This window comes from Pristis pectinata, chromosome 9 (genome assembly GCF_009764475.1).
Source record: "Pristis pectinata isolate sPriPec2 chromosome 9, sPriPec2.1.pri, whole genome shotgun sequence".
Taxonomy (NCBI): Eukaryota; Metazoa; Chordata; class Chondrichthyes; order Rhinopristiformes; family Pristidae; genus Pristis; species Pristis pectinata.
In genome coordinates, this window is record NC_067413.1 from 81,607,852 (window position 1) to 81,631,899 (window position 24,048).

The 24,048-nt window shown below is 37.1% G+C and overlaps 1 protein-coding gene across 5 annotated transcripts in view; it reads right to left on the reverse strand.

Annotated features, from left to right (window-relative positions):
* The window catches only part of eya1 (EYA transcriptional coactivator and phosphatase 1), a 152,212-nt gene extending 130,375 nt beyond the window's left edge, over positions 1-21,837 (reverse strand). For 2 of the 5 annotated variants that reach the window (XM_052022814.1, XM_052022811.1), the window contains exons 1-4: positions 21,707-21,837; positions 19,943-20,029; positions 12,717-12,774; positions 9,308-9,435 (exon numbers count right to left, since the gene is read on the reverse strand). In XM_052022814.1, the coding sequence (XP_051878774.1) occupies positions 9,308-9,431 (124 nt within the window). In that variant the 5' untranslated portion in view covers positions 9,432-9,435; positions 12,717-12,774; positions 19,943-20,029; positions 21,707-21,837. Of the gene's footprint in view, positions 1-9,307; positions 9,436-12,716; positions 12,775-19,942; positions 20,430-21,706 lie in introns of those variants that run through there. The other 3 variants (XM_052022812.1, XM_052022815.1, XM_052022813.1) reach the window with 3 other exon arrangements.
* Between the last annotated feature and the right edge of the window lie 2,211 nt (positions 21,838-24,048).

The window sequence follows — 24,048 nt, forward strand, 5'->3', positions numbered from 1 at the left end:
GCTCACCAGCTTCTCCACTTCCTCAGGAGGCTAAAGAAATTTGGCATGTCCCCTTTGACACTCACCAATTTTTAATCGGTGCATGACAGAAAGCATCCTATCCGGTTGCATCAGGGGTTGGTATGCAAATGCTCTGCGTGTGACTGTAGGAAGCTGCAGAGAGTTGTGGACACAGCTCAGCACATCACGGAAACCAGCCTCTCTTCCATGGACTCTGTCTACACTTCTCACTACCTCGGTAAAGCAGCCAACATAATCAAAGACCCCACCCACAAGCAGGCTCAAGGACAGTTTCTATCCTGTTATAAGACTATTGAATGGTCTCCTAGTATGATAAGACGGACTCTTGGCCTCACAATCTACCTTATTATGGCTTTATACCTTATTGTCTGCCTGCACTGCACTTTTTCCGTAACTGTTACACTTTATTCTGCATTCTGTTATTATTTTCCCTTGTACTACCTCAATGCACTGTTGTAATGAAATGATCTGTATGGATGGCATGCAAAACAAAGGTTTTCACTGTACCTTGGTACATCTGACAATAATAAATCAATTTATCAATTTCAAGTCGAGACTCTTCATCTGGACTGAAAGATAGAGGAGAGATAGCCAGTATGAAAAAAGGCGAAGGGAGTGGTGCAAGAGCTAGCAGGTGAAAGATGGATCCAGGTGAGGAGGGGTGATAGGCAGATGGAGGAGGGAAGAGTGGAAATGGAGACAAGAGGCTGAGAGGTGATAGGCGGAGATTTCAAAGGGCTGCACATGACGGAATCTGATAGGACAGGAAGGTGCAGCATGGAAACAAGTGAGGGAGGTGGGAAGGAGGGGGACCAATGGGAGGAGTGAGTAGGTGATAGGGAAAATGAAGTGGGTGGAGAAGCGGAAAGGTATGTAGGATGGCACCAATCACACGCGAAGGATCACTGCATTGTCTGGAAAGTACATGCAGAAAAGCAGTTGGTAGTTTTTTTAAATTTTATTTTATTAATTTTTTAAATTATTTCTAGCAATTACAAGTATTTTATGCTTAACTAGTTCAGCACAACATCATGGGCCGAAGGGCCTGTTCCTGTGATGTACCGTCCTATGTTCTATATTTTAAAAATATTTAAATCTATTTGACTATTGGAGATACTTAAAGATTATTCAAAGGACTTTGACAGCACCAAACGATAAAGAGGCTGTCAGGGTCTTCTGGAGGCAAGGCCTCAGATTTGCCCTCCGAGGCCTCGTCATCACTACGGCCTGCTTCACTTGGTGGGTTGATTGAGGCATCATGTCCTGCAGGATGACTGGGCTCACAGGATCACACAAAGTAAGTGTAGCCATAGAGAAACTGGCAGGTGCAAACACAGGCAGAGGGCTGGATTGAGCATGATCCGCCCCAATGCGTTTCTCATCTGTGACAGCAACAATAGTTTGTGTAACTATTGGGAACCAGAATTCAAAGCACTAGATTCTGAATTGAGCATTAGCAATATCACAATCAGAGGACATCAAGCTGAACAATATACATACAGTATAAAGCATTAAAATAGAGAATACTACAAGTAGCTTTTTTTAAATTTACAGAAAATAAATGCATTATAAATTTTATTGGAATTTTCTTTCTCAACTTCATATTTGGTCCCTTGTCTTTACACCAGCCATGTCTGACATCTGTAGCGCAACCCTACTCATGTGAAATACCCATTTTCTATTCCTTTTATACATGTAGGTTAACTTGCCTCAAAGAATGGTAAGTAATCTCAAGTGTACAAATCAAGACTTGTCAATCTGAGAACATGAAAACAATTCTTAACTTCCTAGAGCCAAATTAATATTTCTTTAGAACTACAAGAAACTTTTTTTCTAGTTGCACAAAAAAAGGGTGATTTTCATGTCAGAACAAAACTCATTTAACCCTTGACTAACTACAATGTAGGATGGTGTAGTGGTACGAGGTATATTTTTGTAACATGCACAACATTGTCAAATAGAACAGAAGACTACCATTTGAATGGTATCATATTTTGTTTCTTGGCATATACTAATTAACTGAACTCTGAACTGAAAAAGAAATGTACCAAGAATAACGATGAAATAAATGAAGAAACTATTACATGGACCGTAATCTTCACAAGAGAATGATAAAACTTCAGCTACTACTTCCTCATCCTCTTATCTCAAAATTACACTTCTGAAACAGATCTCTCTCGAACAAATGAAGTTACAGTCATCAATTATTCTTTTTTTATATACATGACCAATCCAGTTTTACTTTTTGGATCAATGTTTTCAGGACTGATTTAATGGATATTTGATTCATTATTAGAAACTGAATTCTCATTTAGAGCATGCTGATCTGGAATCCAGCCTTGATTGTTTTTTTAATTAGCTGCAAAGCTGAATTTGATGCAACTCATTTAACTTCATAGCTTCGAACAATAACACCTCAGGGCAAGAAGAAAATAACAGGAACAACCTAGTAATAGAGACAAAGAAGTTGGCATCCGCCCTTCCTGAAAGAAAGAGTTATTAGTTCAGAATGCAAAATGAAAAACAGAATGAAATCAGGATTTTCTGAATTTGCTAAACTGAGTTGCTTAGATCTTATTGAAGAAAAGTATGTTAAAACAACATTTCGTTTGAACTTTAGTTGAAGAAACTAAATTACCCATGAAGGAAAGAAACTGAATTGACCCAAAGACCTTCTCCTATTTCTTGCTTTATATATTTTCATGGATGTAGTAGGAATATTTTCAAGAATGTTTATTACTAAAACTGTTTTAAAATGAGTAAAGCTCAAAGTTTTCCACTTACATCATATGATTAAAAATAGACAACACAGTAACAATTAAATATTAAAGATTACATTATATATTCGAACATAGGCAGTTGGGTAACGTGTACAATATGTGTTCCTGCCTGGACGTTCATTCATCAAACTGAAGCATACATCAGAAAATCAGGAGTGTATTATCCATACATTTAAGCTTTATGAATCTATATTTCTGGCACACAGCCTTAACCCCATGTTGTGCCTGCAATTTCTTGATCATATACTGTATACTCCAATATAAAATTCACCATAATATTCCACATTTAATATTCAATACAACTTTTGCTACTTTGCCTTTTTCTTGTCATTATATTCTCTCCTTTCTTCTTTTGAAGACAGAGACTCCTTGTTGAGATCTAATTCTATGGTTACCATTTGCTTTCCAGTAGTTTGTTAATTTAACTATTTTCTTCATATTAGCCGAGAAATTTGGTGTTTGCAGACTACTGCAGCACATATCAAAGGGCCCTAAGCCGACTCTCGTCCACATCCACACTTAATAGCAGGCTTCACTGCGTTGCAGTAAAAGTACGAAGCTACATTTTCAAGTTCATACAATGGACAGTATTCCAACAGATTGGATTCCCTGCCTATTTTAGAACTCACTAGATTTTCATTCCACTGTAGTCAATTACTCTGGCTTTCCTGTGCAAAACAATCTGCTCTGTGAGATTTTCACACTTGAGGAGAACATGAAAATCCAAACCGTGAACTTGAATAATGTATCCAATCAATTATACTTTAGGTACCATTAAGTCTGATTAAAAAGGACTCACATGTGGCAACAACACAAAGTATTCTCAAAGAAAAGCTGTTCAGCTCGACTAGATAGTTCTGAAGAAAGATCATCAACCTAAATAGTGAATACAGTTTTAGTGATGCTGTCTTTCTTGCTGAGCAATTTCAGCATTTTTGTTTTCATTTTGGATTTAGAATTTATTATAAACTGTTGTTCAACTACTATCATGAAAAGATACCAATTCCCTACGTATGTAACCTGTTATTTCAACCACCACGAAAAATTTGGAAGGCTCCATCCCCAGTGTGGCGTCAAGCTCAGGGAGTGTGGATCCAAGGCTGGGGCAAGAACATCAGTACAATCCTCACACACAGTCCTTGATCCATGGCCTTATTAGGCAAAACTGTGTTGGACATCAAGACATGTCACTGTGTTATCTGTCTGGATGAAGCTGCACCATGATCATGGAAGCACAAAAACACGACAAGGGATCATGACTCCAAATGACTGTTGATGTGGTTGTATTGGGGAAGAGATGCACATCTTTCTTATAATAAACATGGAGAGGGATTTCTTTTGTGCACCAAATGGCATGAGGCGATAAAGTTAGGCATTTTTCCTCACTCTCTATTTTGCTGCACTGAATATATAGAGGAGACTTTTTCCTTATTGGTCTTCTGATAGTTTGAATGCAAGAACCTTCAGCTGGGTAACAAATTCCCTAACCTTCTCGCTAGCATCATAGGCCTGTTGTACCTATAACTGAGAGAGCAGGTATATGACCTGCTCCCAGATTTCCAACACTACCATTCTTGCTGTCTACTGGGATGTGTGAGACATTGGCCAGGGATGACTTGTCATAGGTTCCGCTCAGCACCTCTCCACATTTACAACATAGATTTTGGAAAATAGTTCTGTATCGTCCTACAATTCAAATATGCATACAATTCAAATACGCACACACACAATAAGCTTGTGATAGATGATATCAGTGGAGCAAAGTTATAAATGCAAGCCAGGAATATAAAAAGGTGCTGATAGCAACACTAGATCTATTAAGAACAGAACACTGAGTTTTTCCACAAGGAAGATAGAGAACAGCATCTGGCTCAGCATGCTTATTCATTTCCAAAGAATACAATGGAAGAATTAAACAAGTATGCACACAAGAAGTCATAGGATACATTTTAGTTGCAATTGTATTATTATTGAGTTTCACTTTGCAGAGTCAGGAGTTAGAGTGAGATTTGGAGCGGGAGCTTTGAAAAGAGGGGAATCTCTGCGTTTGGGAGTTTCACCTTGCAAGAGTCTGCAAGAGGCACATTTGCAAACTGTTAATTGTTGATCAGCTAATTAACAGCAGCAAATAAAAGGAAGGAAGATATAAGCGGAGTGGACATTTTGGGAGCGGCCATTGTGTGAGTGGACCAGGGCTGGAGTGGGGGAACTGAGGCTTTGGCTCAAGAGGCTTCATTGAGCGGAGGCTAAGGTAGGTCTCTGGTAAGTTTCTTTATTTCTTTGCTTTCTCCTTTGGTGCCAGGCTAGAGCAGTTAGAATGGTTATGTGGCACAGAAGGGAAGGGAAGCACTGAACCAGGTCATGTGGTGCAGAAGGGAAGGGGGGAGAAGAGGAGGGTGATAGTGATAGGAGATTCAATAGTAAGTGGGTCAGACAGGAGATTCTGTGGACGTGAAAGGGACTCCCGGATGGTTATGTTGCCTCCCAGGTGCCAGGATCAGGGATGTCTCTGATCAGGTCCACAGCATTCTGAAGGGGGAGGGCGAACAGCCAGAGGTCATAGTACATATTGGTACCAATCACATACGCAGGAAAAGAGACGAGGTCTTGAAGAGGTAATATAGGGAGCTAGGTAGGAAGCTGAAAAGCAGGACCTCAAGGGTAGTAATCTCTGGATTGCTGCCTGTGCCACGCGCCAATGAGGGTAAGGATAGGTTGATTTGGCAGATGAATGCGTGGCTGAGGAGTTGGTGCAGGGGGCAGGGTTTCAGATTTATTGATCATTGGGATATCTTTTGGGAAGGTATGACCTATACAGAAGGGACAGATTACACCTGAACTGGAGGGGGACCAATATTCTTGCGGGCAGGCTTGCTAGAGCTAGTTCGGCAGGGGGATGGGAACCTGAGTGTTAGGTCAGAGGTTGATGCATTTAGTGTACAAGTAGATGCAATGTCTAGAAATACTGAGGAAGAATAGGCAAAATTGCAGTCAGTTGAATGAGCTGAAGTGTGTCTACTTTAATGCGAGAAGTATCAGGAACAAGGCTGATGAACTTAGAGCATGGATTAGTACATGGAACTATGAGGTGGTGGCCATTACACAGACTTGGCTGTCACAAGGGCAGGAATGGCTGCTGGATATTCCAGGGTTTAGATGTTTCAAAAGGGACGGACAGAGGTAAAAGAGGTGGGGGGAGTGACTTTGCTGATCAGGTACAGTGTCACAGCTATGGAAAGGGAGGACGTCCTGGAGGGATTGTCTACTGAGTCAGTGTGGGTGGAAGTTAGAAACAGGAAGGGAGCGATCACCATACTGGGAGTATTCTATGGACCACCAATAGCAGCAGAGACACTGAGGAGCAGATCAGGAGGCAGATTTTAGAGTGGTGTAAAAATAACAGAGGGTTGTTCTCATGGGTGACTTTAACTTCCCTAATATTGATTGGCACCTCCTTAGTGTAAAGGGGATAGATGCGGCAGAGCTTGTTAGGTGCGTCCAGGAAGGATTCCTGACACAGTATGTGGATAGGTCGACTAGAGGAGAGGCCAACTGGACCTGGTACTAGGCAATGAGCCTGATCAGGTTTCAGATCTGCCAGTGGGAGAGCATTTTCGAGACAGTGAACATAACTCCTTGACCTTTACCATAGCCTTGGAGAGGGATAGGAGCAGATGATATGGGAAAGTATTTAATTGGGGAGGGGGAATTATGATGCTATTAGGCAGGAACTTGGGAGTATAAATTGGGAACAGATGTTCTTGAAGTGCACATCAGAAATGTGGAGATTGTTTAGGGAGTACTTGCATGAGGTTCTGGATAGGTTTGTCCCACTGAGGCAGGGTAAGGATGGCAGAGTGAAGGAACCATAGTTTACAAGAGGCATAGAATATCTTGTCAAGAGGAAGAAAGAAGCTTGCCTAACGTTTAGAAAGCATGGATTAGACAGTGCTCTGGAGAGTTACAAGGTAGCCAGTAGGGAGCTTAAGAATGGACTTAAGAGAGTTAGAAGGGGGCATGAGGCGGCTTTGGCAAGCAGGATTAAGGAAAACCCCAAGGCATTCTACATGTATGTGAAGAACAGGAGGATGACTAGAGTGAGGGTAGGACCGATCAGGGATAAAAGAGGAAACATGGGCCTGGAGTCGGAAAAGGTAGGGGAGGTCCTTAATGAGTACTTTGCTTCATTATTCACCAGTGAGAGAGACCTTGACGTTTGAGGATGGCATTCAATAGGCTGATATGCTAGGGCATGTCGACGTGAGGAAAGAGGATGTGCTGGAACTTTTGAAAAGCATTAGGATAGATAAGTCATCAGGGCCAGACGGGATATATCCAAGGTTATTACGGGAAATGAGGGAAGAGATTGCTGCACCCCTGGCGATGATCTTTGCATCCTTCACAGGAGTAGTGCCATATGATTGGAGGGCGGCAAATGTTGTTCCTTTGTTCAAGAAAGGAAGTAGGGATAACCCTGGGAATTACAGACCAGTGAGCCTTACTTCAGTGGTGGGCAAATTACTGGAGAAGATTCTAAGAGACAGGATTTATGGACATATGGAGAAGCATAGGCTGATTAAGGTCAGTCAGCATGGCTTTGTGAGGGGCAGGTTGTGCCTCATGAGCCTGATTGAATTCTTTGAGGATGTGACAAAGCACATTGAAGATCGAGCAGTGGATGTGGTGTACCTGGATTTCAGTAAGGTGTTTGATAAGGTTCCTCATGGAAGGCTCATTCAGAAAGTCAGGAGGCATGGGATCCAGGGAAACCTGGCTGTGTGAATTCAGAATTGGCTCACCCATAGAAGACAGAGGGTGGTGGTAGATGGAGCATATTCTGCCTGGAGGTTGGTGACCAGTGGTGTTCTGCACGGATCTATTCTGGGACCCCTGCTCTTTGTGTCATCTGCAAACTTATTAATGCGCCCTTCCAATTCCTCATCCAAGTCATTTATAAAAATCAGAATGGTTGGTGGTGTTGTGGATAGTGTAGAAGTTTGTCGAGGGTTACAACTGGACATTGATAGGGTGCAGAGCTGGGCTGAGAAGTGGCAGATGGGGTTCAACCCAGAAAAGTGTGAAGTGATACACTTTGGAAGATCAAATTTGAAGCCAGAATACAAGGTTAATGGCAGGACTCTTAGTAGTGTGGAGGAACAGAGGGGTCTTGGAGTCCACGTTCACAGTTCCCTCAAAGTTGCCAAGCAGGTTGATAGGGTTGTTAAGGCGGCGTATAGTGTGTTGGCCTTCATCAGTCGGGGGATTGAGTTCAAGAGCTGTGAGGTAATGTTGCAGCTCTATAAAACCCTGGTTGGACCACACTTGGAGTATTGCGTTCAGTTCTGGTCACCTCATTATCGGAAGGATATGGAAGCTTTAGAGAGGGTGCAGAGGAGATTCACCAGGATATTGCCTGGATTGGAGAGCATGCCTTATGAGGATAGGTTGAGTGAGCTAGGGCTTTTCTCTTTGGAGAGGAGGAGGATGAGAGGTGACTTGAGAGAGGTGTACAAGATAAGATCCCAGGGCGAAAAAGGCTAACATGAGGGGGCATCATTTTAAGGTGATTGGAGGAAGGTGTAGGGGGGGATGTCAGAGGCAAGTTTTTTTAAAAACAGAGTGATGGATGCATGGAACACACCGCCAGCAGAGGTGGTGGAGGCAGATACATTAGGGACATTTAAGAGACTCTTAGACAGCCACATGAATGATAGAAAATGGAGGGCTATGTGGGAGGGACTGGTTAGATAGATCTTAGAGCAGGATAAAATGACAGTACAACATTGTGGGCCGAAGGGCCTGTACTGTGCTGTAATGTTCTATGTTGTATTCTTAAAATGAAAATTAAAAGTAATATTGTAGGCACTTAGTGCAGTTGAGTTTGTTTCATTTAGGCATGACACATTCCATCATCCCTTTACTTAGACAATAGATTTTACTTCCTTTTCTCAATCATTGTTTGTCATCATCTCCTGATTTTACTTTACTACCTCTGGGGTGATTGTCACATCATGCTTTCATGGCAGGGAGCACCAGGAATACACAAGCTCTTGTGATAGCATTTCTACTGGTCATGTTGCATACTTCCTCATTTATGTTTCAAAATTTCTGAAATACAATTCTCATCAGAAAAATGTCCAATCAATGAAGAAAATCAGGTGTAACTGTAAAAGGAATCAATTCTGCTTCTTCATTGTGGACTCATTCTACAGAGAAGTGCAGTGAAATTCTTATTTCTAACTTTGCTTTTATCTCCCTGCCAAATGATGGATCAGGTAAAATATTACTTTCATCAGATGACCTTCCACCACCCCCCCCCCCCCCCCCACCCTTGTTTCCAAGAATCTGATCAAAGTGCACTTGGATAAAAGTAAACAATTTTTTCAGAAGTCACTTCGAAGAAAAATTGCATATTATTACACGAGGGTTGAAAGCAAATATCAAATGAATGTATGATACCCAAATTTGTCTCATTCCAAGCACCTCAAACGTAATTGAACACTCACCTTCTGTGCCATTTGGGGTCATGGAATTATTATTAATACAAGAGTTGTCAAGTTTTGGACCATTGGGAGACTCACTACTTCCACTTATTCGACCTTGTGGACTTGCTAGATCCTGCATTTCCATAGACCTAAAGTAAAAATAGTTCTCATTTTTCTATGAAACTTGGATGCAGTTAAATTATAAATTCCAATCAGGATCAAAGCTATAGTCAAAATTTATTTGAGAAATAAAGTTCCCTAACTTGTTTACTGACATACTTAAATATAACATTTCCTATATTTAAAAGAAAATCAATTAGCAAGTAGTATGCAGGGCTCTTTTAAAAAAAAGGCATTATGCTTTAAAATTCAGTTTAACTTAGAACAGAGTCATTTTGTACACATTTCTGCATGCCTCGCCAGCTTTCTGGAAATCAGTCTCCTCATTTTATGGCAGGATTTTTGTTCTTCCTAACACTTTTCTCTCGTGTAAAAACATCAAATGACATCAATAAATGCAAGTCACGTAATTATCTACGAGAGATTTTCAAACTCACTCATCTGAAATGCAGACCAACCAGGTTTCAATGACCATATTTCCCCTCTACCCACACTATTTAAAAGGCCACCACTCATACTGCATTCTTTATCCTCGATGAACTCTGAAAACTCAATTTCGCATGTGTACCTTCAAGGCCAAGACATTTAGCTTTCTAGCTTTACGTTACTTCAGCTGCTGCTGATCTATATCATGTCTTACAGTTTGCTGGTCATCGCTGCATTAGGGAAGACATTTAATCTCCATACTCAAGGGCAGAAGACTACTTACTTTCCCTACAGCCCCTGAACAGGCAGGTAGGGCACATGCACTCTGCAACCTCCTTGACAACCTGTTCTTCTGATTAAAGGTAACCCACACCCCCAGTGTTGGTTTCTCACTCAACACCTGTCCATCCAGGTTCTTCATTTACCTTTTCCATCCCTCCTCCTCCCCCCCTCAACATAACCTAGGTTCTTCACATCCCCTCCTCCCCACCTGCCTATTTTTTCCCTCTCTCAGTTTTCGTTTTCCACCTATCACTTTCCAGCCTCTTTTCTCAAAACTCCCCTCTCTCCACTCCCCCACCTAGCTCCAGCCGCACATCATTTGCATCCCTTCCCCTCACCCTGCCTGATCTGGTTCTATCTGCCAGCCTCTGTCTTACCCCTCCTCACTTCTGTGTACTGGCTATCTTCCCTCTAGACCCTCAGTCCTGATGCAAGGTCTCAACCTGAAACATCAACCATCCCTTTGCCTCCGCAGATGCTGCTTGGGCCGGCTGAGTTCCTCCAGCAGTTTTTTTTTGTTCTAGATTCCAGCATCTGCAGTCTCTTGTGTCTCCATTCTTCCCAATGTAGATCTGAAGGGTCTCCATGACCTCAAGAGAGCAAGCCACCTATGGGCATTGTTCTTTGTCAGCCTGTCTGGGCCCACTAACCTCCTGGGCGTACGCTTCCACTCCCCCACACCTCCTCTCCATTATACATACGTTCTTTCAGTAACAACACTCCCTGAAACTGTAAGAGATTTGCTTGTGGCATGTCCCCTTTAGAGCTAGCTGCAAAGACTGCATTCACTGGGCTACAAGACTTACCATACATTAAAAAGGGATCTCTCCGTGATGTGGTGTTACACAGACAAATCTGACAATATTCTGTGAACATCACAGATGAAATTCTCATACACTAAATGCTGTTTTAACAGCAAGAAAGTGGCACAGACCAATTTCTGGGCCACAATCTGAGAATCTGAAACTGCAATCAAATATATACAAAGCTGCACAGTCAAAATGTTTTACAATTATTGCTGTACTTATTCACCCATGTCATTTTTTTTATTCATTAAGAAATAATTTTAGGAATAGTAGAGACACCCCAATTGTGATGTGTCAAAAAACTGACAATATTTCACCATCTTCTTGTAAGGAGTATCTTTGTTTCATTTAAATATTACCAATTCTGGAAATTTAATGATTTTGCAATACTGTATGAATAATTTCTATTCAGTTTAAAAGTCTCATTTTAACTTCAAAATGAATTTATTTTGTTTTGGACCAACACTATACATTACCAGTAATTATTCTATAAATTGTATAAAGTAAATTTTCTATAATTAGTTTTAGTTGAATCACTCATCTTGCAAGCAATGAGGCAACGTGTTTACCCAGGCAAACTAATTGTTTCTGTTTTTGTTAATGCATGGAATATTAAAGTGTGTTGTGCTTTCTCATTTGTTTGTTTTTTGAATTGTATAAAGTACATTCAATTGAAAGGGGATAAAATTCAGCTTATAAGTGAATTAGACTAGTAATTGGGAATATTTCACTTGTCACTTGATCTCAGAAAACATGCAGAGCTAAACAACATTTCATCTGAATATTTGATTTATATTTGAACCATATAATGCTGAAACAATGTAGTCCATGAGGTAAACACCTTGCATGATTATTTAATTTTGTATTCTTTTGTATTACAGTATGTATCAAGTGGTGGTATTCTCAGCTCAGAGTCAGAGGGGCTGGATTCAGGTTCCACTCTTGAACTTGGTATATGAAAATGTAGGTTTAACTTATTAATGTGTACTAATAAGGGAGTGCTACATTGTCAAAGATGCTACATTTTGGAATGGGAGATTAAACCGACACCCATCCTGTATCTTAGATGAGTTTGCAAAATCTAATGAACTTCTTGGAAGAGGAAGGGAATGGCGGCCTAACAAATGTTTATCCCCTCCATCAAAATCATGAAAAAAAACATTGTCACATTATTGTTTGTTGAGATTTGCTGGATTTCTGGCATTACAAATACTACATTTCACAAGTACTTCATTGGCTTCAAAGTGTTTTGGAATGCTTTGAGATCACGAAGGATGCTCTATAAAAATAATCCTTTTTTTAAAAATCCTTCGCAGAAGCTAAAGACTTGCATTAAAATGAGACACCAATGTTAACAAATTAAGACATTACTATATCACCTAAAATATCTTTCAGACACTCATCATTTGCACATGATGAGTAGATGGCACATCTAAAATCCATGGACTGCTTCTCATACCAATTCCAATTTATGAATCCAAATTATAGAGAATAATGTAATACAGTAGATTTAATTACTGCTATTCTGAGCTTTTATCATGAAATATTTAGACAAACTGCATAACTGTTAATAGAAAGATGAGTATCAACTGTTTGTAAGTGAAATTGTTTTACCATTATACATAATTTTGATTAATAATGTGAAATAAATAGATTTTTTTTGTAATTTATTAATTAAAAGAATGTATACTTGAAATCACACTTTGTCATTGCTTATTTTTGGAAAAAGTACCTAGAACAAGCAGAGACAATGCCTGAACATATTGCATGTTGCAAAATTTCAACATAGCCCTTACCTGGAACCTGGAGGATCTGAAACATCGGGAATCAGGTCGAGCTTTTTTTTTAAATCACCTGCCAGTCAAGAACAAAATAGCTCCTTGTTACTCAAGTGTCACGGCTCAGCATGTTTCCGAACAATAGGCTTCAACTTGAAAAGAGACATTCTTTCCCTTTAATCAGGAAGGAAGAAAGAGAGACGGGATAACAGAGAGTCATATTGTCTTTTGGTTGATCTTTGCCATTGTTTCTTCCTACAGGTTTTCTTCTCTTCCCCATGTTAGGAAAGCAGCCAAATGATGGGAAGATGATTCACCACAGGGTGAGACAACTGCTAACTAGATTAATCACCCTGCACCCCATGTCAACATGCAATATGTTTAGCCAAAGTAAGCATGAAAAAACTGACAAAAAACAGGTAGTGGTATGGAAACAAGACTTGTTGAACAGATGCAAGTGAAGCATTACACCTCCAGCATCTTTAGATCTTTCATCTTCCAGTCATAAAATGAAATAGAGCATTGTTTCTCCCTTGTCATCTATCATGCTGGTTATTTTACTCAACTCAGCATATGCACTTCATATTATAGTTCAGATCACAGCCGTTAAACTTTACAGTTTTATTAACTGAAACTAAACCAAACAGATTTAATTGGCTCTTGTGAAACCCATCTCCTATATATGTTAGATATTAGAAGATCCTAACAGTTCAATAAGCTAACATTTAGCATTTTCAAGTAATTTGGCCATATAGTTTTAATGCGACAAAACTTATGAACATTTAATAAAAAATAATGTAAGCAACACAGACTAAGAAATATTCATATGACCAAGTAATATTCTTGCTATAAATAATAATCTAGTGATTTATTGTTTATACTGTAATAAACAACCCCATTGAATCACTACCAAACTTTTTATCTTTTATTGCTTGAACTCAATGTTAAGATGTAAATATGGAAAATTGTTCAGATGAAATTTGGTTCAGATGAAATTTGTTTTGCAAAGGTTTTATTATAAACCAATCAAAAGAAACTCTATAATTGTTTGGCAGAAAAATGCATCTGTTCACAAGCCATAGTCAGACAAGTAACAAAAACCTTACCCTATTATTGCATACAGTTCCTTCACAGAAATATTTGAAGTAAAGCCTAGTGGATTTTCCAATCCTGTATATTCCAGAATCGTAGCATAGTGGCTTTAACAAGATAATTCTGCACAATAATTTCAAATAAAGTAATCTTATTGCTTTGGAGCAGTTTAAATCTTCACATTTTTGTTTTCATATTTCCTATTCAAATCAAACCTCATTTTGTACTGCATAATGCAGAATATGTTATTGTAAGTAAATGTTCTATTATCATTTAATGGAGTGTACAACTGGCTCAGGTCTTATTTTCTGAACCTTCATAATTTAACTTAAATGTCCACTCGTCGATGACTGAATAACTGGGAGGAAGAAGAGTGATGAGTGAAGATTTAGGCAATTGATTCAGAATTGACAGGGAAGGATACATTTTTATTTAAAATGAGAAATAGTTTTGTTCTGATGAGCATATTTTGTTACAATGGAGCACACACACTTTCACAAATCCATAAATCTGTTTAACAATCAACAGTTTGTGTTGAGGTCTTAAAGAACAATGAATTACAAATGGAAAAGAAACAAGTTGTACATTTTTGAAATAATTGAGTATTGTCCAAAGTAAATAATTACATGTCGCTGAACTACTTACATTCAAATTAGTAAAGTTTAGTTGCCATTACACTTTCCATTTCATTTAATTAAATCAAACTAAACTTGACAGATTAGAGTTGAAATATAGTTCTGAAAAGTTAAATAATTGATCAAAGAACATTATTTCAAGTTAAAAAGAATACAATGTTATATAAATCTGTACAATTTTTAATCTGCAAATTAATGACACAAAACAGACAGTTATTTTGAAGATTCTAATAGCTGTTTTGTAAAGGCATCGAGAAGAAATGGTCATGTACTTTTATCAAATTCTGATCAACAATAAATTATACCCCAAATTCCAAGATATTCACAAAAGGGTTTCACTGAATATAAAGCAGTTATGAGAGATACATAGACCACAGAGTTGTTGAGAAAGACTACAATTTAGAAACTGTTGCAAAATCATGATTACCTTCTTTTAAATTAATCCTGATAATACAGCCCACTCTCCAGCTAGATGAACACAAAATTTAGCATTTACAAAAAATTAGGAGGAAAAGGCCATTCAGCCCCTCAAGATTGCTTTGCCATTTAATATAAACATGTCTTGATCTGAATATAATCTCAATTTTGCATTCTAACCTACCCAGAGTGACCTTTTTACTCCCTTGCCTATCAAGAATCTATCTACCTCTGGCTTAAAAAGGCACTTTTTCCAGCAACATTCAAGGAAGAGAGCACCAAAGTCTCACAACCCTTAAAAAAACACCTCACCTCTGTCTTACATGGGCAGCCCCTTAATTTTAAACATTGATCCTAGATCAATCCTAAATACTAGATTCTCTCACAAGGAGAAACATCCTCTCCACATCCACCCTGTCAAGACCAGTTAGGATATAGTACATTTTGGTCAAGTCCCTAACTTTTCCAAACTCCAGTAAAAATACAAGCCTAACCTTTCATTGGAAGACAACCTGCCCTTTCTAGTTTATGCTGATTAGAAGATAATTTAGGTGGTATGAGTCATAGGAAAAAAGAGCTTCGCAGTAAATCAACCAAGATTAGCTAATTAGCTTTAGTTACCAATGGTAGATTAGAATCGGTTCATAATTTTTATACTAAATTTAAAAAAAAGCAAACTATATCTCTACAACTTCTGAAACAAATATAATAACTGTTTACAACATACATTCTAACTGTAATCTAATACATTATTTTATATTTCCAATGAAAGTCATATTAGATAAATCTATTTATATTTCTGCACTTAACTAAGAATCTTAAGATGACTCAAGTATTTTGTCATGCACAATAACAATAAAATGTGGTTAGCTACAGCTAATGATACCAGTACTTTTGCAATAACCAATGCAAATTGCCAACCAGTGCTATGGTCCAGGTGAGTGGAATATTTTTGACTCTGAAGTACAAAGAGATCAATCCCGTACTAAAAGTATATTGACTAAGAAACAAACATTCAGCATCTTTGATGTGCATTTCAATTCAACTCAAACCCAGCATGCCTTTGATGTCCCAGAACAAAGCCAAAGAGATGAAGCATTCTGAATGCATCAAATTCAACAAAGCAACTCTTAAACATTCGTCTCTTCACTAATTTTTTAGTTTTTAAACTTCGTTTAATTAGATCAGTTTTTTGAATAAACTGAATTATCAAAGAAATGTTTTTCTTTTTTAAGCTGCAATAAAATCAGAATATAATAAGATTGGAGGGAGGGGGTGTGGGTGTGTGAGATGGAGTGGTGCTTCTTTGAACTGAAATGTATAAAATGTATAATCCCAGATGGTTTAATTTATCAAAGGCAACAATCAATAATAAACTTGATTTGGTGATTTTGGTTGTATCATAATAATATCTTAACTTTTTTATGAATTATTTACTATGCCTATTTATTTAGGAGTATACCTCCATAATATCATATGACTATCATTTTATTCAAACATTTCTTTGCAGCTTTGAATATTTTAAAATTAAATGCATGCTATTTACTAGGATAAAAACAACAGCAGCTTGCAGAATGTGGGCAAATATCCCAAAACGTGTAACATTAGAGAAGGTTTTAAACATTTAAAATAAGTCTGGCATACCACAGTATTATAGTGAAATGTAAACTGAGGTTTAGAAATCTTTTTAATATTACGTTGGCACTGGTCTTGGTCAGTACAGTTGCATGTAAGCTTTTTGTTATATTGATCAGGAGAGCAACACAATTACTTTATGACAACAGCATCCATAAATGACCCATGAAGAATGAACAAAATTAATAAAGTATCACAATACAAATCTTCTCTTTATTTTGTCATATTAGAACAACATTTATTCTCTTCTAATCATATGCCTGTATGGGTCTACTAGGGTTCCTGTTTTCTTTCCAAATGCAAGACCTTCACTGTCTAGGTAACTGGATTCTCCACCTTTAACTTTCCATTGGCAAGTTTCTTTTGACTTTTCAATCAATTCACAATAGTTTTGTTCAAATAGTGATTCAAGGAAAAGATGCAAGGTGAACTGATCTTCCACCTGGTTTGTTCATTAAATATATATGTCTGTAGATCATACATGCTGGATCATTAATGTGTACCTCCCACATTGATTGTACTTGCCCCACTTTGAAAAAAATAATAAAATCAAAGTTTTAATGCTACTTTCAATGCATCAAAATCACATCAGCCTACTGAATATATAACATTAGCCTAGAAAAAAGTACCACCACAGATAATTTATCTTTAGACCACAGGCAAGCATAAATGCAAAATGAATTTGTCACAGTTTTCAAAATAAAGCGAAAAATGTATTAATTAATTTTAAAATTTAAATACAAAATTATAACCCATCAAGTGTTAATATATAATACAAAAAATCTCAAATATTTCTCAACACTAAAAAAAATTAATAATCAGATATTTGTAACCAGTAGCTGGTTAATATACCAAATCTCTCCTTTGTAATTTACAAACACACCAAAAATCTTCATTATCATTTTTGTAAAATTTCTCATTTTGTAAATAAAAAAACTAATTTAAAACAAACCCTAGACACAACATTGAAAATATATTTTACTGTACAGCATTAGGCATTAACTGAAATCAATAAAGAATTTCATATTCCATCTCTCCATGATCTCAAAAGCCAGTTGCAGACACGAGGCGGAATAAACAGCATTTGTAAAATAAACAGTTCATTAGCTCATTTGCAATTATTTTAATTAAAGTATAATTTTCCTTTAAATAGTGTGCTGTAGACCCACAGCCATGAAAATGCACAATTTGTTTCTTGTGTCTTGTTGAATTTGACATTCTGTTTTAGCCATCTTACTGAACTGCTACATTAAATCTGTTAATGCTGTGCTCTTCAACCCCAGAAATTATTTCCAGAAGGGAAACTCTTTGAGAGATGATCAAACAAGATTTAAGGTAGACATTTTATCGCATTTTCCCTACCGCAGAGTCAGACAAAAATGAAAATATATTCTTTCTCAGTTCACATTTACACCCCAAAAAAACCTACAAGTAATTTCATTCTACTAATAGAATGCAACATATAAACCTAACAAACCTAGAAATACTGGTTTAAAATAATAAGAAATAAAACTACCTTTTTAATTTTGGTAATCTTTTTAATTCAAATTTTCCAAATAATTAACTTCTAAACTCTTCAAAAAGTCATTATTATTATTAAATTTTATTTTTGCTATTTCTTTTAAAGAGGAAATACATAACTTATCCTGATCAAAATTTTCTTTCAGTATTTTAATTTACAGAATAAGTTGAAAGAGATACTTCTGAAAAATAATAATTAAGATGAGGAAAGTAAAGCTAAACATAAACATCCACTTTTATAAATCACTTTAAGTGGATTCTAAGGAATCTGCACAGAAGGAGTAAATTACTTTTAACCCCTGGCAGCAGTCAGGGCACCACAGGGTGCTAGCACCTCAATACATCCAGCTGCCAGTAATTTTTTTGCTACAATGTTAAAGCATTTATTTCTTCTAAACCTGCCACATAAGGATCTTATAGACATTGATATCTGTTTATAAAAGTAATTTTACAGAAACTAATTTATAGAGACTTAAATTAGTCAACACAAAGAAGTGAAACGCAGGCACAACAGTTATTTTCCTTCTCTTAATGGAATCACAATTTCCAGCTACGCCACTGAAGCCGAGAAAAATCAAACACACACTGCCGGACAAACCACTAGACAGGAGATCTAACTCAAACAAATTAACTAGAGTAATAACAGTAATTATGTTAGAATTAAGGCATCTTTTTTAAAATGAAAATGCAATATTTCTAATATAACCATCATTCAAGTAGTTTTCACTTAGAGCCTTTCAGGGATATATTTAATGCAAATATCTATTTTCTCAGCTGGCAGCAACTTTATGTCAAAACCCCATTTATATCACAAGGCAAGAAAATGCTTGCATTAATATTTTCTCATGTAACTGCACGAATGTCACAGTTAACCTGAATCAATTACTCTTGCAACTTCATTATTATTTCAAGACAAAGAATTTCTACATAGTGAAAAATTTATTTCCTTTTCAGATGCTACAACCGATGGACAAAATGAACAGCTTGTGAAGGACCATGAAGTTACTTTTCAACAAACAGCGGCAATCAGTTTAAAGTCAAACAATATTTTAGCCAGGATAATAAAAACATGACAGTGATAAAGGATACAAATAATGACTTCTGACTAAAGCAAAGAAACTTTAATAGAAACGTAATACCTGAAATATTAATTTTGTTGTGAAAAATGTTCCACAGCAGACCGTATCAGAAAATCTACACCACACAAACTGATTATATGCAAGTATTTTAAAATATATTCAGCGCTAAAAAATGAACTAATAAACAAACTGTTTGACTTGGTGCATTCAGTTTACTCTGCTGACCCAAAGTAGTGCAAGGATTGAATGTTTTGCTGTTTTGCTTGATGCAAGTAAAATTTAAATTCTTTAAGAGAAAGTACTTCCCTAGTTCAACAAAGGCCACCAAATATCCTCAGGCTCAATTTGCCATATTCTATTTAAATACAAATATGCTTTTAAAATCTTATGTACTTTAAAGTATTAAACATCTTCCTCTTTGGCAGTTTAATCACGGGTAAAAACAGCGAAGATCCACTCAAAAGCAACTCATTTTACATGAATTCACCCAAGATGCAGTGTTCACCCTGCTACAAGGCACCACTTAAATTGACAAGTTCAGAGTAGAAGTATGTGAAATTAAATTTTATTCAGGAATGGAAATAACAGGCTGCAATGTGAAATCATTCTTTCTACAACATAAATGTAATATTCTTCCATTTTTGAGGATATTCTGTTTGGCACTCACACTGTCCTATGTTAAGGTTTAAATCTCAAACAATAACTACACCTTTGAAACAGTTACCACCTCCGGACTTTTGTTTACTGAATCTCCAAGCAAGGCAAATGTAGGAAATGTGTTTCTGATGCCCGACCCTTCGAGATTTGAGTAACAGCATTCCAAGTGTTCTTCCGTGCAATTTAATAGATGTAAACTTGTACTTACAGCACTTAAAATTCTCCCTGAACTCTGCCGTATTTCCTTCAAGTTTTTGAATTCAGTCAGCCGTCATCGCATAGTGCAATCCTTTTCCTGTTCAACACAAATGTCTGCATTCAGTGCACCAATTGTCCGAATTACACGCAAATAACATAGTAGTAGTTCTGGAAGTTGAAGCAGAGCTGAGTGAGTGCAGTCCAGTCACCACTGCAAACAGAGTGGCGAACGTCTCGAAGTAGCTGCTTCACAAAAAAAAGCCACTGTGCACTTTGACAGGAAGACTTAGACTCGGAAATGACACTTCGGAGTATGCAGCTACCAGCAAATTGAAGCACCAAACTCTCTTATGTGTCGCTAAGTCACTGCTCTAAGCAATGTACCTTTTTCCATTAAACAGCAGTAGATAATATCAGTGATCGATAGACAAAGAAATGGCAGAACCTTCATCCGTCCTATTTGTTTGCTCAATCTTGTGGTTCTGCCCAAGCTGCCCCGGGGCTTTTAGTTTTTGTAATGCAAACCACAGCTTTTCTCCTGTATCCAGCCCCACTGTCTGAAATGCAACAATGGGAATCAGCACTGTTGCTATCCCAATCCCTCCCCCCCCCTTAGTTGCTTAAATAAATTCATTATGTAAATGAGTAAGTCCGTGGTTTCTGAACAAACAGCTATGTGTTTGACCTAATTCAAGTACTCCATCAACAGGCAGCAAGCATCCGTTTCTCTAGCATCTATTTTAATATTGTCTAAAAGCTACAGGCAGCTCACACACCTAGAGTTTACCAGAGCAGAACAAAAAATAAAACAATCTGACCTTCTCACGGAGCTGCATGCAAATAATTTTATTTTAAATTACATTCTAAAACATATGCACTAAAAGAGAGCTGAATATATTTGACAATGAATTTTAGTTCCACGTGTGCTCTATTTAGGGCCGGTGTTTCGGTAACACAAAAACTTCTGAGATCGTCTGCATAGTTACCCGAATATTTTCAGTTCTCCATTAAGTAAATAAAAACCGACTAATATAAAATTCCCCTTAAAGATTGCTGATGTAATGGTTAATAACAGTTTTTTTGTCATTTACTAAATTATGTCACTGAAATGAAATAAATATTACGGTACAATTTGTTATTTTTCCTATAAATTGTAAAATGAAATGCACCTATAAAGAAATGAAACCAAGAGTTTTAAAAATGCAATCTTCTAGTGCTTAAATACAGTTACATAAAATATGAAATTTCAAACGTATGCATTTCATTAAACGTTGAGAATTTCGTTGGTGTACGAGATTTTGATACTATTATTTTTATCCTTAACATATTTCACACCTCACGCTTTAGTTCATATATTGGGAACTGGTTTGGGACGATTATTTGCAATATTTAAATTTTGTAAATATCTCCATCTTCCAATTCAATACCAACGCATTTAAATATATGTCCCTGGTGCGGGCTACGAAAGCAAATTCCGTGCAAGCCCGTGTTTTTTTGTTCTCAGTAAACTTACATAGGTGGGATTGCAGAGTGGCAAATCCTGTGTGCCACCGTCATAACATCGCTGTGATATGAGGTGACACTGGAGCTCTCTGAACAGATTGAAAAATAAGATGTCACTAATAATTTTGAAACTTTACATTACTTTTCCATCGGACTTGATATGCCTTTAGCAAGGCACAAAATTAACCTCAGTGTTAGAAGGTAACTGAAAAAAAATCAAATGAACAGAAAATCACTTCGCATTGAGATCTGTCACTCTGCCACTTCTTACCTTTTACAAAATCCAATACCGCTGAGAGATCTGAAGCGGAAATATTGTCACACAATAGACCCAGTTCCTGTTAATGTGCTTTTCAATGTGACACCCGCCTCTTTGCGCTCGTTGAGTAAACACAGTGGAAATCCTAGATAGAAGAATGTTTTGCCAAAGCTGCTTCAAGTTGCACACACCTAAGATTTTGTTTTGCTTGTTGTGCAGCCGAGGAACGCTGGGATTGTCACCAAGCCATATATGGCCAAGCAGGTCAAAACGAATAAACCTGCAGGGCTTGTCTATCGAAATGACAATTACAGGAAGCTGCGGTCTTCATTGGCAACGGGGCATGAGCACAGTGATTCAAATTGTATTACGGTATCAGCTTAGTAATTCTGCTTTGATTATTGTATAATAATTTTAAGGAAAAGCCTGCAGTAAGAAATCGGTTACTTAAATGAATCAGAATGACAAAAGCTCTCTCACTGGAAAAGGTAGTATGGTGAAAAAAGCGAGATCAGTGATTTTACGAAAGCAATTCTAATAAAATAAAGTTGAGACATTTTCCAATTAAAGCAATGAAAATGAAATAAAATGATATGAAAAAAAATCAAAGAACCTATTTGCGTTGAATTGCACGAATAAAACAATATTTCAGATAAAAGTGATTAAAATGAGACTATGGTTTTGCCTCTAGTGCCATGAGTGTAACCACTTCTTAAATCAATCAAAGAACCAAGAAAACAATTGAACCTTAAATTAAAGCTACAGGTTTGTTTGCTTACACTAATGTCTAGCCTATTACAAGAACAGCAAAGATCAGTAAGAGGGCAACATCCACCTACTTTGAAGTTCACTGTTCAAACAAAGTCAGCATTTTCCAGCAATCACCAAAGTGGAAAACAAAACTAAAAGAGTGAAATCCATGTTATGCTTGATGTCTCTTTGGACTGAAGGTCAAAATTCATCCCTTTTTCAAAGAACTAGTAACTCAATCCATAGACAATTAAGTTCCTTGACCAAGCTAGGTAAAGACATCACTGTCAATGAAAAAAAAGATGATCCATTTCCCTGCAACTTCTGTTCTGCACAAGAAGCCCCAAATCCTTTGTAGCATTATGGGAGCGCAAACATACAGGGATTAGAAGATTTGTTTTTTATAACAATTATAACAATTACGGAGATATATTCTTGTTGAGCTTGTTACTTCCCTTGCCAATACATCACTCTGCAAATCTGGTATATAGCTAGAAATCCATACACAGGTCCTAAAAGTTAATAAAAACAACCTTTTATGTTGATTCATGCAGAACGTTAACAAGCCTATATTTTATGATTAAGCAATAACATTCTGTCAACACCACTGTACACATCCCATAAGCTGTTCATTTAAATATGGAGCTAACAAAATGCAAACACTTCACTGAATAATTATCACTGAACAATTATACATTTAATATTAAATGTATGTGTATATTATATAACATAGAACTGTATATTAAAGTTCCTCAGATTATGTTTGTATTGGGTGTTTTTTTATGGTGTTGTTTTGGGTAGAAAGGATAAAATATTATAATGTATCACTATTTGTAAAAAGTCAAAGTCCGAAGTCAAGTTTATTGTCATTTGCACAAATACATGTATGCACTGGTTGCAATGAAAACTTACTTGCAGCAGCATCACAGGCACATAACATTAGAGAAGCAACATTCACAAGAAAAATATAAATTAAACATAAATATACAGAATTATATAAGAAAGACACAATTAGAACAGAAAAAAAAACAAAGTTCATTGTAGTGTAAAAGCGGTCATAGTGTTGCTATACTGAGGTAGTGATTAAGGTCGTGCAGGTTAGTTCAAGAGCTGAATGGTTGAAGGGAAGTAGCTGGTGGTGTGGGACTTCAGACTTCTGTAGCTCCTGCCCTGTGGTAGCTGATAGAAGATGGCATGGCTCGGATAGTGGGGATCTTTGATGATAAAAAGTTGCCTTCTTGAGGCAGCGCCTGATGTATATACTACCAATGGTAGGGAAGGATCTGCCTGTGGTGTATTGGGCTGAGCCCACTACTCTCTGCACCTTCTTACCTTCCTGCACATTCGAATACCATATAAACCATATATAAACAATCTGCTTTCATATTACAGAGGTCATAATAATAACAAGAAGAATCACAAAGAATTAACACATGAAAAGGATATTTATTATTGTTATAGTTGCTTTCTTTCTTAAAGGTACGTTTAAGGATTGCATAAACAATACTATAGACATAGAAAATAAAGTTCCTTTTAATTTCTCATTTTAAGAAGAAACCACTTAATATTTTGAATACTTTTGAGTTTTGTAAAATAAGGTTTGA